Here is a 13,365-nt window from a genome sequence, read left to right as displayed (position 1 = left end):
GCAGGATTGTGGTATCTGGGGAAGAGTGGATCTTCTGCTGGGCTGGGACTTTATGGCCAGATTTTGGTATCTGGGGAGGGGCAGAGCTTATGCTGCCCTGCGCCTTTAAGGCAGGTTTGTAGTATCTTTGGAGGGTGCTGGTGCTTCTTTTAGGCTGGTTTTTAAGGCACTGTTGTGGTATCTGGGGAGGGGGCGGAGCTTCTGCTTGGCTGGGCCTTTAAGGCCTTATTGTGGTATCTGGTTGTGATATCTGGGGAGGGGTTGGAACTTTAGTTGGATGTTTCCTTTAAACCAGGATTGTGGTATTTGAGGTGGGCTTGAGTTTCTGCTGTGCTGTGGTGTGCATTTAAGGGCAGGTTGTGGTATCTGGGGAGGGGACAGATATTCTGTTTGGCTGCGGTTTTAAGGAAGGGTTGTATTCTCTGTGGAGGAGTGGATCTTCTGCTGGACTGGGCCTTAAAGGCCAGGTTGTTTCTGGGGCAGAGCTTCTGCTGGCAGTTGTTTTTAAGAAAGGATAGTTTATCTGGGTAAAAGCTTCAGCTGGACTGGACTTTTAAGGCAGGGTTATTTTAACTGGTGTCATGGGCACAACTTCTGGGCCAGCCCTTTAAGCCAGGATTGTGGTATCTGAGGAGGGCTGGAGCTTCTGCTATGCTCTGCTGTGCTTTTAAGGGCAGGTTGTGGTATATGTGGAGGGTGGAGCTTCTGCTGGGCTGGAAATTAAGACCTGGTTGCGGTGTTTGGTGAGGGCACAAGAGCTTCTGTTAAGCTTGACTTTTAGTGCCAGTTGTGATCTGTGGGGTGTGGTGGGAGCTTCTGCTGGGGAAGGCCTTTAAGGCAGGGCTGTGTTATTTTTTGGGGTGGGGGCTGAGTTTCTGTTGTGCTGGTTTTATTAAGGACATGTTGTGGTATCTGTGGAGGGGTCTGACCTTCTGCTTGGGGTGGCCCTTTAATGCCTGGTTGTAGTATCTAGGGAGGGGCAGAAGATTCTGCTGGCCTTGTCCTTTAATGCAGGATTGTGGTATGTGTGGAGGATTGTATCTTCTGTGCTGGACCTTCAAGGCCAAGATTTTGGTATCTGTGGGGGAGGGAACTTCCCCTGGGCTGGGAATTCAAGGCCAGTTTGTGGTATCTGAGGAGGGGTGAAGCTTCTGCTGTGCTGGGACTTCAAGGCCTGCTTTTGGTGTGGTGGAACTTCTGCTTTGCTGGGTCTATAAGACCATATTGTAACTGGGTTGGGGGTGGAACTTTTGCTGGGCTTGGCCTTTTATGCTGGGTTGTGGTTTCTGGGATGGTGGAAGCATTTCTACTGGCCTGGGTTTATCAGACATGATTGTGGTATCTCCGGAGGTTGCCTTTTTTGGTATTTGGTGAGGGCACAAAGCTTCTGCTAGGCAGGACCTTTAAGACAGGTTGGAGTTTCTGGGGCATTGTGGGAGCTTCTGCTGGGCTGGGCGTTTAAGGCCAGGTTGTTTCTGGGGTGGGGGCAGAGCTTCTGCTGGCTTTGCCTTTAAGGCAGGATTATGGTACCCAGGTGATAGTGGAGCTTCAGCTGTGCTGGGCCTTAATGGCAGGATTGTTGTATTTTAGGAGTGGCTGAGCTTCTGCTTGGCTGGGCTTTTAAGGTAGTATTGTTGTAACCGGGGTCACTGAGGGAGCTTCTCCTGGGCCAGCCTTTTAAGCCAGGATTGTGGTATCTGAGGAGGGCTGGAGCTTCTGCTGAGCTGTGCTTTTTAGGGTAGGTTGTGGTATGTGTGGAGGGCAGAGCTTCTGCTGGGGTGGGCCTTTAAGGCAGCCTTGTAGTAATTGTCTAGGGGTCGCATCTTCTGCATGTGGGGGCTCTTTAAAGCCTGGTTGTATTATCTAGGGAGGAGCTGGAGCTTCTGCTGGCTTTGGCCTTTACTGCAGGATTGTAGTATGTGTGGAGGGTTGGATCTTCTGCTGTGCTGGGTCTTCAAGGCCAGGGTTTGTTATCTGCCAGAATGGGAACTTTTTCTGGGCTGGGCCTTTAAGGCCAGGTTGTGGTATCTGGGGAAGGGCAGAGCTTCTCCTTCCCTGGGCATTTAAGGTAGGTTTGTCTTATCTGTGGAGGGTGCCTTCCTTATGTTTGGCTGATTTTTTTAAGGTAGAGTTATGGTACCTGGTGAGGGGGTGAAGCTTCTCCTGCCTTGAGCCTTTAAAGCGGGTTTGTGGTATCTGTGGAGGGTGCTGGTGTTCTCCTGGACTGTTTTTTTAAGGCAGAGTTGTGGTATCTGGGGAGGGGTTGGAGCTTCTATTGGCTTTGGCATTTAAGACAGGATTGTGGGATCTGTGAAGGGGTTGGAGCTTTGGCTGAGCGGCCCTTTAAGGCAGGATTGTGGGTTCTGAGGCAGAGTGGATCTTCTGCTGTTATGGGACTGTAAGGCAAAGTTTTGGTATCTGGGGAGGGGTAGTGCTTCAGTATGGTTGTTCCCGTAGGGCTGGGTTGTGGTATCTGGGGTGGGGAAGTGCTTCTTCTGGCCTTGGCCTTTAAGGCAGGATTGTGTTATCTGGGTGGGGCGGAGCTACTGCTGGACTGGGCCTTTATGGCAGTATTTTGGTATGTTAGGTGTGGAGGAACCTCTGCTTGGCTGGGCTTAAGAGGATGGGTTGTGGTAACTGGGTGGATGGAACTTTTGTTGGGCTGGGCCTTTAATGCTGGGTTGTGGTTTCTGGGATGGTGGAGGAGCTTCTGCTGGCCTGGGCCCTTAAGACAGGATTGTGGTATCTCTGGAGGCTGCTTGTTGTGGTATTTGGTCAGGGCACAGAGCTTCTGCTGGGCAGGACCTTTAAGACTGGTTGGGGTTTCTGGGGCATTGTGGCAGCTTCTGCTTAGCTGGGCCTTTAAGGCAAGGTTGTTTCTGGGGCCAGTGCAGAGCTTTTGCTGGGCTTTGTCTTTAAGGAAGGATTGTGTATCTGGGTAAAGGCAGAGCTTCAGCTGGGCTGGGCCTTTATGGTAGGATTGTGGTACCTTAGGAGTGGCTGAGCTCTCTGAGGTCATGGGTGGAGCTTCTTCTGGTCCAGCCCTTTAAGCTAGGATTGTGGTATCTGAGGAGGGCTGGAACTTCTGCTTTGTTGTGCTGTGCTTTTAAGGGCAGGTATGTGTGGAAGGTGGAGCTTCTGCTAGGCTGGATCTTTAAGGCCTGGTTGTGATATTTCATGAGGGCACAAGAGCTTCTGCTAGGACTGACTTTAAGGCCAGTTGTGGTCTGTGGGGCGAAGTGGGAGCTTCTGTTGGGGAGGGTTGTGTTTTCCTTGGAGGACAAGGAGCTTCTCCTGTGCTGGTTTTATTAAGGGTTGGTTGTAGTATCTGGGGATGGGACAGAACTTCTGCTGTACTGGACCTTTAAGGCTGTCTTGTGGTATCTTTGCAGGGGTCGGACATTCTGCATGGGGTGGGCCTTTAAGGCCTGGTTTTAGTGTCTGGGGAGGGTCAGCAGCTTCTGCTGGCCTTGGCATTTAATGCAGGATTGTGGTAGAAGTGGAGGGGGTTATCTGCTGTTGTGCTGGGCCTTCAAGGACAGGTTTTGGTATCTGCATGGGTGGGAACTTCTTGGCTGTGCCTTTATGGCCAGATTGCTTCTCCTGCACTGGGCCTTTAATGTAGGTTTGTGGTATCTGTAGAGGATGCCTAGCTTCTGCTAAGCTCATTTTTTAAAGCAGGGTTGTGGAATCTGGTGAGGCTGGAGCTTCTGCTGGACTGTACCTTTAAGGCTGGGTTGTGGTATCTAGGCAGTTGTGTAGAGCTTTTGCTTGTTTGGGCATTTAAGGCATAATTGGGGTATTGTGAGAGGGGCCAATTAATCAGTTTAGCAATCTCTTAAGGCAGGATTGTGTTATCTGGGGGGAAGCATGTTCTGGTGGGTGGGCCTTTAAGGCAGGATTAGTGTATTTGAGGAGAAAGCAGATCTACTGCTAGGGTGGACCTTTAAGGCATGGTTGTGGTATCTGGAGAGGGGTGAAGCTTTTGCAGTGCTGGGCATTTAAGTGTGGTTTGTGGAATTTGGGGAGGGCTGGATTCTCTGCTGTATCGGACCTTTAGGGCCAGGTTGTGGTATCTCTGGATGGGACCAAACTTCTTTAAAGGTGGGTTTTGGTATTTGGGAAGGGGAAGAATCCATGCTGTACTGGACCTTTAAGGCCTCCTTGTCCTATCTGTCCAGGGTTTGGGCCTTCTGCTTGAGGTGGGCCTTTTAGGCCTGGTTGTGGTACCTTGAGAGGGCCAGGAGCTTCTGCTGGCCTTGGCCTTTACTGCAGAATTGTGGTATCTGTGGTGGGCAGATCTGCTGTGCTCTTTTTGCCTGGAAGTCCAGGTTTTGGAATCTGGCAAGCACTGAACTTCTGCTGGGCTAGGATTTTAAAGCCAGGTTGTGGTATCAGGGGAGGGAGCACAGTTTGTGCTGCCCTAGGCCTTTAAGACAGTTTTGTGGCATCTGTGGAAGTTGCCTTGTTTGTACTGGGCAGATTTGTTAAGACAGGGTTGTGATCTCTGGGGAGGGGTAGGAGCTTCTACTGTGCTGTACACTTAAGTCAGGATTGTACCTCAGAAGAGGGTGGATTTTCTGGTAGTTGGGCTATTAAGGCAGGATGGTGGTATCTTTGGAGTGTGAGGAGCTTCTGCTGTGCTGGGCTTTTAAGGGCAGGTTGTGGTATTTGTAGAGTGGCCCATCTTCTGCTGAGTTGGGCCTTTAAGGCTAGGTTCTGGTATCTGTGGGGTCAGTGTTTCTGCTGCCTTTAAGGCAGGTTTGTGTTATCTCTGGAAGGGGCCAAGCTTCTACTTGGCTGGGCATTTAAGGAGGGTTTTTGGTATCTGGGGAGAGCTGTGTTGGTTTTGCTTGGCTGGTCCTTTAAGGCAGAATTATGATCTCTGGGGAGGGAGTGTAGCTTCTTGTGGACTGTGCCTTTAAGGCAGTATTGTTGACGTTGGAGGGGTGGAGCTTATGCTGTGCTGGACCTTTAAAGCAGATTTGTGGTATCTGAGGAGGGGTCAAGCTTCTGTTGGGGTGGGCCTTTAAAAGGCCAGCATGTGGTATCTTTGGAGGGGGAGGAGCTTCTGCCTTGTTGGGCTTTAAGGGCGGGTTATAATACCTGGGGATGGGGCAGAACGTCTGATGTACTGGACCTCTAAGTGAGCCTTGTGGAATCTGTCAACTGTTTGGAATTCATGCTTGGGGTCCGCCTTCAAAGCCTGGTTTTAGTATCTATGAATGGGCCGGAGCTTCTCCTGGTCTTGGCCTTTAATGCAGGTTTGTGCTATATAGAGGGCCAGAATTTCTGTTATGTTGGCCGTTTAAGGCCAGGCTTTTTTTTTTTATTTTTATCTTGATGGATAGAAGTCTGCTATGGCTAGTCTTTAAGACCAGCATGTGGTATGTGAGAAGGGTTCAGAGATATGCTGTCCTGGGCCTTCAAGTCAGTTTTGTGGTATCTATTGAGGTTACCTTGCTGTAGCTGGGCTGCTAAGCAGGCAGGGTTGTGGTATCTGAGGAGGGGGCAGATCTTCTGCTATGCTGTGCATTTAAGACAGGGTTGGAGTATCACAGGAGAGGGTTGATCTTCTTTTGGGGTGGGGCTTTAAGGCAGGGTTGTGGTACCTTGAAGAGGCTGAAGCTTCAACCGTATTGGATTTTCGGGGCTGGTCATAGTATTGGGGAGGGGTGGATATTCTGCTGGGTCCCCCTTTAGGGTCAGGGTTTGGTATCTGTGTGGGTGGAGCTTCTGCTGCCTTTAAGGCAGGATTTTAGTATCTGCAGGGCAAGAGCTTCTGCTAGGCTGTGCCTTTAAGGAGGTTTTGTGGTATCTTTGGAGGGGAGGAACTTCTACTGTGCTGGGGTTTTAAAGGTGGGTTTTGGTATCTGGAGAGGTGAGAGAATTTCTGCTTTACTAGGCCTTTAAGGCTTCCCTGTGCCCTGCAGTATCTGTGGATGGGTTGGACCTTCTGTTTGGGGTGGATTCTAAGGCAGGATTGTGGTATCTGGGGAGTGGTAGAGCTTCTGCTGTGTTGTGCTTTGAAGATGGGTTGTGGTTTTGGGGGATAGCACAGAGCTTCTGCTTGGCTGGGCCTTTACGGCCAGTTGTGGTATGTGGGTCATGGTGGGAGCTTCTATGGCCTGGTTGTGGTATCTGTGGTAGGAACAGAGCTTCTCCTTGGCTGGGGCTTTAAGGGAGGGTTGTGGATTCTGGAAAGACATATCTTCTGCTGTGCTGGGCCTTTAAGGACAGGTTTTGGTTTGGAGAAGGGTCAGAATTTCTGCTGGGGTGGTCTTTACAGCTGGATTATGGTATGTCAGGAGGGGAGTTAGGCTCCTGCATGCCTGGGCCCTTATGGCCAGTTTGTGATATGTGGAGAGGGGTTGAGTTGTGATTCCTGGAGAGAGTACTACAGCTTCTGCTTGGTATGGCCATTGTGGCTGGTTTGTGATATTTGGGGAGGGGTCAGAGCTTCTGCATTCCTGTTTCTTGAGGGCAGGGTTGTGGTATCTGGTGAGGTGAGCAGAACTTCTGTTTGGCTGGGACTTCAAGGCATAGTTTTTGCTTTCAGCATAGGGGTTGGTGCTTCTGCTGGTCTGAGCCTTTCAGTCTGTTTTTTGGTATTTGGGGAGGGGGCGGAAGTTACGGGCAGAGTCTGTAAGGCAGAACTGTATCTTGGAGGGGATGGAGCTTCTGCTGTGCTCTACATTTAAGGCAGGATTGTGTTATCTGTAGAGGGCATGTTGCTTCTGCTGGGGTGGGCCTTTCAACAGGGTTGTAGTATCTTTGGAGTTGGAGGATCTTCTGCTGTGCTGGGCTTTTAAGGGCAGGATGGGGTTTCTGGGGATGGGGCAGAACTCCTGCTCTACTGAACCTTTAAGGCATGTTTGTGGTTTGTGGGTAGGGGCTGGGATGTGTTTTCTGGGTTGGGAATAACAGCTTCTGCTTGGCAGGGCCATTATGGCCACTTTGTGGTAATTTGGGATGGGGCCAAACTTATGCTTGGCTGGTACTTTAAGACAGGGTTGTAGGATGTGGAGAGGGATGGAGTTTGTGCTTTCTGAGAATTGAAGGCTGGGATTTGGTATCTGGAGAGGGGCCAGAGCCTCTGCTGGTGTGACCCTTTCTTGCTCTATTGTGAACTTTAAAGCAAGTTTGTGATATCTGAGCCTCCTCTGTTGGGGTGGGCCTTTAAGGCAGGCTTGTGATATCTTTGGAGGCTGAAGAGCTTCTGCCTTATTGGGCTTTTAAGGGTGGTTTGTGGTACCTGGGAATGGGGCAGAACATCTGCTGTACTGGACCTCAAAGTGTGCCTTGTGAATTCTGTGGAGGGTTTGGACATCCTGCTTGGGGTGTGCCTTCAAGGCCTTTTTGTAGTATCTCAGGAGGAGCTGGAGCTTCTGCTGGTTTGGCCTTTGATGCAGGTTTGTGCTTGTGGAGGGCTTGATCTGCTGTGCTGGACATTTAAGGCCAGGCTTATTCTTTTTTTTTTTTTCTTTTCATCTGGAGTACAGAAATTCTGCTTGGTCTAGCCTTAAAGACCAGAGCATGAGGAGGTCCAGGGCTTAAGCCCAACTGGGCCTTTAAGGAAGTTTTGTGGTATCTGTTGATGTTGCCTTGCTGTAGCTGGGCTGATATTTAACTCAGGGTTGTGCTCTGAGGAGGGGGCAGATCTGCTTCTGTGCTCTGCATTTAAGGCAGGATTGGGGTATCACAGGCAATCTTCTGTTGGGGTGGGCCTTTAAGCCAGGGTTGTGGTATCTTGGAGGGGCTGAAGCTTCAACCATGTTGGACTTTTCGGTGCTGGTCATGGTATTGGGGAGGAGTGGATCTTCTGCTGGGTCACCCTTTAGGATCAGGGTTTGGTATGTGTGGGTGGGGCTTCTGCTGCCTTTAAGGCAGGATTTTAGTATCTGCAGGGCGAGAGCTTCTGTTAGGCCATGCCTTTTAGGAGGTTTTGTGGTATCTTTGGAAGGGAGGAACTTCTACTGTGCTGGGCTTTTAAGGTGAGTTTTGGTATCTGGGGAGGTGAGAGAACTCCTGTTGTACTGGATCTTTAAGACCAACCTGTATATAGTGGGGGAGTTCGTGTTTGTCTGAGATTTGAAGGCTGGGTTTTGGTATCTGTAGAGGGGTGGAGCCTCTGCTGGTCTGAGCCTTTCTTGCTGGGTTTTTATATGTAGGGAGGTGGTGGACTTTCTGCTAGGCAGGCCCTGTAAGGCAAGGTTGTGGTAACTTGGGGTGGTATCTGAAGAGAGGATTTTCTGGTTGTGTGAGCATTTAAGGCAAGGTTGTGGTATTTGAGTGAGGGGCTGGAACTTCTGTTTTGGGTGTTTAGGGCCAGGTTGTGGTATCTGGGGACAGAGTTTCTGCTGCCTTTAAGGCAGTATTGTTTTATCTCTGGAAAGGGCCAAGGTTCTGCTGGTCTGGGCCTTTGGAGGGGGTTTGGTATCTGGGGAGAGCTGTGTTGGTTTTGCTTGGCTGGTCCTTTAAGGCAGAATATGGTATCTGGGCGAGGGAGGGGTAGCTTCTTGTGGGCTGTGCCTTTAAGTCTGAGTGTGGTATATGGGGAGGGGGATGAGCTTCATGTGGGCTGAGCATGTAAGGCAGTATTTTTTACATTGGAGGGGTTGAGCTTCGCTGTGCTTGACCTTTAAAGCAGGATTGTGGTATCTGAGGAGGGCAGAATCTTCTGTTGGGGTTGGTCTTTAAGGCAGGCTTGTATTTTCTGTGGTGGGGCAAATCTTCTGCTATGCTATGCTGTGCCTGTAAGACCAGATTTTGATATCTGGCAAGGACTGAATTTCTGCTTGTCTACGACTTCAAATCAGTTTGTGGTATCAGGGGAAGGGGTAGAGCTTATGCTGTCCTTGGTCTTTAAGACTGTTTTGTGCTATCTGTGGAGGTTGCCTGTTTATACTGGGACGAATTTTAAAGACAAGCTTGCAATATCTTGAGAGGGTTTGGAGCTTCTAATGTGCTGTACACTTAAGTCAGAATTGTGTTACCTCAGAAGAGGGTGGATTTTCTGGTAGTTGGGCCTTTAAGGCAGGATGGTGCTATCTTTGGAGGGTGAGGTGCTTCTACTGTGTTGGGCTTTTAAGGGCAGGTTGTGGTATTTGTAGAGTGGGCCATCTTCTGCTGAGTTGGGCCTTCAACACCAGGTTCTGGTATCTGTGGGGTCAGAGTTTCTGCTGCCTTTAAGGCAGGCTTGTGTTATCTCTGGAAGGGGCCAAGCTTCTGCTGGGCTGGGCCTTTAAGGTGGGTTTTTGGTATCTGGGGAGAGTTGTGTTGGTTTTGCTTGGCTGGTCCTTTAAGGAAAAAATATGGTGTCTGGGGAGGGAGGCATAGCTTCTTGTGGGCTGTGCCTTTAAGGCTGAGTGTGGTATCTGGGGAGGGGGTGGGGCTTCATGTGTACTGAGTGAGCCTTTAAGGCAGTACTGTTTACATTGGAGGGGGAAGAGCTTCTGATGTGCTGGATCTTTAAAGCAGGATTGTGGAAAGGAGGGGTGAAACCTCTGTTGGGGTGGGTCTTTAAGGTCGGCTTTTGGTATCTTTAGAGGGGAAGGAGCTTCTGTCTTTTTGGGCTTTTAAGGGTGAGTGTGGTACCTGGAGATGTGGCAGAACGTTTGGTGTTCTGGACCTGTAAGGGTGTCTTGTGCAATCTGTGGAAATTTCGGACCTCCTGCTCCTGTGGGGTTTCAAGGCCTGGTTATAATGTCTAGGTTGTGGTTGGTGCTCAGTGCAACTTCTGCTTGGTAGGGCCATTATGGCTGGTTTATGATATTTGGGGTGGGGGCAGAGATTTTGCTTTGCTGAGGCTTTGAGTCAGATTTGTGTTGTCTGTTGAGGTTGCCTTGCTGCACCTGGGCTGATTATTTGTGGCAAGGTTGTGATATCTGTGGAGGGGTAGATCTTCTGCTGTGCTGTACATTTAAGGCAGGATTAGGGTATCTGAGGAGAGGGTAGATCTTCTGTTGTGGCTGGCCTTTAAGGCAGGGTTGTGGTATTTGTGGAGCTTCAACTGTGCTTGACCTTTCAGGGCTGGTTGTGGTATTAGGGTAGGGGTGTGTCTTCTGCTGTACTGGACCTTTAAGGCTACTTTGTGGTACCTGTTTAGGCATTGGACTATCTGCTTATGGTCGGCCTGTAAGGCAGGATTGTGATCTGAGGAGCCCTGGAGCTTCTGTGCTGTGCTTTTATGGATGTGTAGTGCTTTTAGGTGATGGAACAAAGCTTCTCCTTGACTGGACCTTATAGCCAGTTGTTGTATGTGGGGCTTGGTGGGAGCTTCTGCTGGGGTGGTCCTTTAAGTATGTGTTGTGGTATCTGGGGTAGGGGCAGAGCTTCTTCTTGGTGGGGCTTCAAGGCAGGTTTGTGGTCTCTTTGGTGGGGAGGATCTTCTGTTATGCTGGGTTTCTGGAGGCAGGGGAGGGGAAATGCTAGGGTGGGCCTTTAAGGCCAGATTGTGGTATCTGGGTAGGTTTGCAGAGTTTCTGCACCCCTGGGCCTTTATGGCCAGTTTGTGATATCTGGGGAGGGGCTGGTTTGTGGTGTCTGGGGAGTGGACCACAGCTTCTGCTTAACAGGGCCATTATGGTTGGTTTGTGGTGTCTGGGGAAGCGACAGAGATTCTGCTTGGGTGGGCTTTTAAGACAGGGTGGTTGTATCTGGTGAGGTGAGCAGAACTTCTGCTTGGCCCAGCCTTTATGGTCCCTTGTCTGGTAAGTGGAATGGGGCAGAGCTTCTTCTTGGTGGGGACTTTAAGGCAGAGTTATGGTATCTGGAGAGGGGTGTGGTTCCTGCTGGTCTGAGCCTTTTAAGTCTGGTTTGAGGTGTATGGCAAGGGGCCGGATGTTCTGATGGGCAGTGCCTTAATGCAGAACTGTTGTATCTTTGGAGGGGTTGGACCTTCTCCTGTGCTCTGCGTTTATGGCAGGATTGTGGTTTTTTGAGGAGGGGTCTTTGCTTTTACTGGCTTGGGGCTTTCAGGCAGGGTGGTAGTATCTTTGGAGGTGGAGGAGCTTCTGCTATGCTGTGCTTTTAATGGCTGGATGTGCTATCGGGGGATGGGGCAGAACTGCTGTTGTACTCGCCCTTTAAGGTGGTAAGTACGTAGGGCCTGGTTTGTGGTGTCTGGAGATGGGGCAGAGCTTCTGCTTGGCTGGGCCATTATAGCCGCTTTGTGGTAAGTGGGGATGGGACCAAGCTTCTGCATGGCTGGTACTTTAAGGTGGAGTTCTGGTATCTTGAGATGGGATGGAGTTTCTGCTTGTCTGAGCCTTCAAGTCCAGTTGTGTTATCTGGAAAGGGGGTGGAGCTTCTGGTCTGAACCTTTATTGCTGGGTTGTGGGATCTAGGGAAGGGCCAGATGTTCTGCTGGGCAGTACCTGTAAGGCAGGATTTGGTACCTTGGAGGAGGGTAGATTTTTGCTGTGCTCTACATTTAAGGGAGGGTTGTGGTAACTGAGGACAGGGCAGATCTTCTAGTTGTGAGGGCCTTTGAGGCAGGGTTGTGATATCTGGGGAGGTGTTGGAGCTTCTGATGTGCTTGGCTTTTAAGGGTGGGTTGTGGTATTTGGAGAGGGGTGGATTTGCTCTGTTGGCCCTAAAGGGGGAGGGGCCAGAGCTTTTGCTGGCCTTGGCCTTTAATGCCAGATTGTCCGGTCTGGGGAGGTGGAGGATCTTCTGCTGTACTCTACATTTAAGGCAGGATTGTGGCATATGAGGAGAGTGCGGATCTTCTGGTGGGGTGGACCTTTAAGGCAGGGTTGTGTTATCTGGGGAGGGAGTGGTGCTTCAACTGTGCTGGGCTTTTAAGGGCAGGTTGTGGTATTTGGAAAGGGGGATCTTCTACTGTGTTGGGCCTTTAGAGGCATGTTGTGGTATCTGTGGGGTCAGTCTCTGGAGGGGCCTGAATTTGTGCTAGGCTAGGCCTTTAAGGAGTGGTTTTGGTATCTGTGGTGAGGTGTGGGGCTTATGCCTGGCTGGTCCTTTAAGGCAGAATTACTTTTTCTGGGGAGGGAGTGGAACTTCTTGTGGGTAGTGCTTATAAGGCTGAGTTGTGGGATGCACCTTTAAGGCAGTATTGCTGTACCTTTAGAGGGAGTGGAGCTTCTGCTATGCTGGACCTTTAAAGCTGATTGTGGTATCTGAGGAGGGGACTTTGCATCTGCTGGGGGTGCCTTTTTAGGCATTGTTGTGTTATCTTGGGAGGGGCCAGAGCTTCTGCTGTCCTGGGCCTTCAAGGCAGTTTTATGGTATCCTTATAGGTTGACTTGATTCTGCTGGGTTGACTTTTTTAAGGCAGGGTTGTGGTATCTGGGGAGGGTGCAGAATTTCTGCTGTACTGGACCTTTATACCCACCTGGTGATATCTGTCGAGGGGTTGGACCTTCTGCTTGGGGTAGGCCTTTAAGGCCTATTTGTAGTATCTGAGGGGAGGGGTGCTGAGTTTCTGCTGACCTTGGCCTTTATTGCAGGATTGTGGAATATGTTGAGGCTTGGATCTTTTGCTCTGCTAGGCCTTTAAGGCCAGGTTGTAGTTTCTGGGGAGGGGGCGGAGCTTCTGCCCTAGAACTTTCAGACAGAGTTGTGGTGTCTTTGGAAGGTTTTGTTGCTTCTGCTGAGTTCAGCCTTTAAGGCGGGCTTTTGCTATCTCAGGAAAGGAGCAGAGCTTGAGCTTTGCTGGGTGTTTAAGGCCAGGTTGTGGTTTCTAGGAAGGGGTGGAGCTCCTGCTGCACTGGGCCTTTAAGGCAGGCTGGTTGTACGTGTGGTGGGTTTTTTTTGCTTCTGCTGGGTTGGACCTTTGTGATGGGGTTGTGGTCTCTGGGGAGAAGAGCAGAGATTCTGCTTGTTGGCTGGGCCTTTATGGCAGGTTTGTGGTATCTGGGGAGGGGAGCAGAGCTTCTGCTTGGCTGAACATTTATGGCTGGTTTGTGGTGTGTAGGCAGGGCTAGGGCTTCTGCTTGGCTGAGACTTTGCGGCCAGTTTGTGGTGTCTGGGAAGGGGTCAGAGCTTCTGCTTGGCTGGGAATTTAAGGCAGTGTTGTGGTATCTTAAGCGGGGTTGGAGCTTCTGCTGGTCTGAGCCTTTATTGCAGGGTTTTGGGATCTAGGGAAGGGGTGGATGTTCTGTTGGGTAGACACTGCAAGGTAGGGTTGTGGTACCTTTGTGGGGGTGGGTGGATGGATCTTCTGCTGTGCTGTACATTTAAGGATTGTGGTATCTGACAAGAGGGCTGATTTTCTGGTGGGATGGGCCTTCAAGGCAGGGTAGTGGTATCTGTGGAGGGGGTGGAGCTCTGTTGGGCCTTTAGGGCCAGGTTGGGGATAAGGGCCAATCTTCTGTTAGGCTGGGCCTTTAAGAACGGGTTTTG

General features: G+C 50.4%; 1 protein-coding gene across 1 annotated transcript in view; it reads left to right on the top strand.

Moving 5' to 3' along the window:
* The first annotated feature begins 4,605 nt into the window (after positions 1-4,605).
* Positions 4,606-13,365, top strand: part of LOC123457042 (deleted in azoospermia protein 3-like) — a 49,209-nt gene continuing 40,449 nt past the window's right edge. Inside the window, exons 1-2 of the mRNA XM_045141143.1 lie at positions 4,606-4,667; positions 7,241-7,412. Coding sequence (XP_044997078.1) covers positions 4,606-4,667; positions 7,241-7,412 — 234 coding nt within the window. The remainder of the gene's footprint in view (positions 4,668-7,240; positions 7,413-13,365) is intronic.

The sequence above is a fragment of the Jaculus jaculus genome, chromosome Y, assembly GCF_020740685.1.
Source record: "Jaculus jaculus isolate mJacJac1 chromosome Y, mJacJac1.mat.Y.cur, whole genome shotgun sequence".
NCBI lineage: Eukaryota > Metazoa > Chordata > Mammalia > Rodentia > Dipodidae > Jaculus > Jaculus jaculus.
The sequence above is the reverse complement of the archived record's forward strand: the minus strand, read 5'-3'. Positions and strand labels throughout refer to the sequence as shown.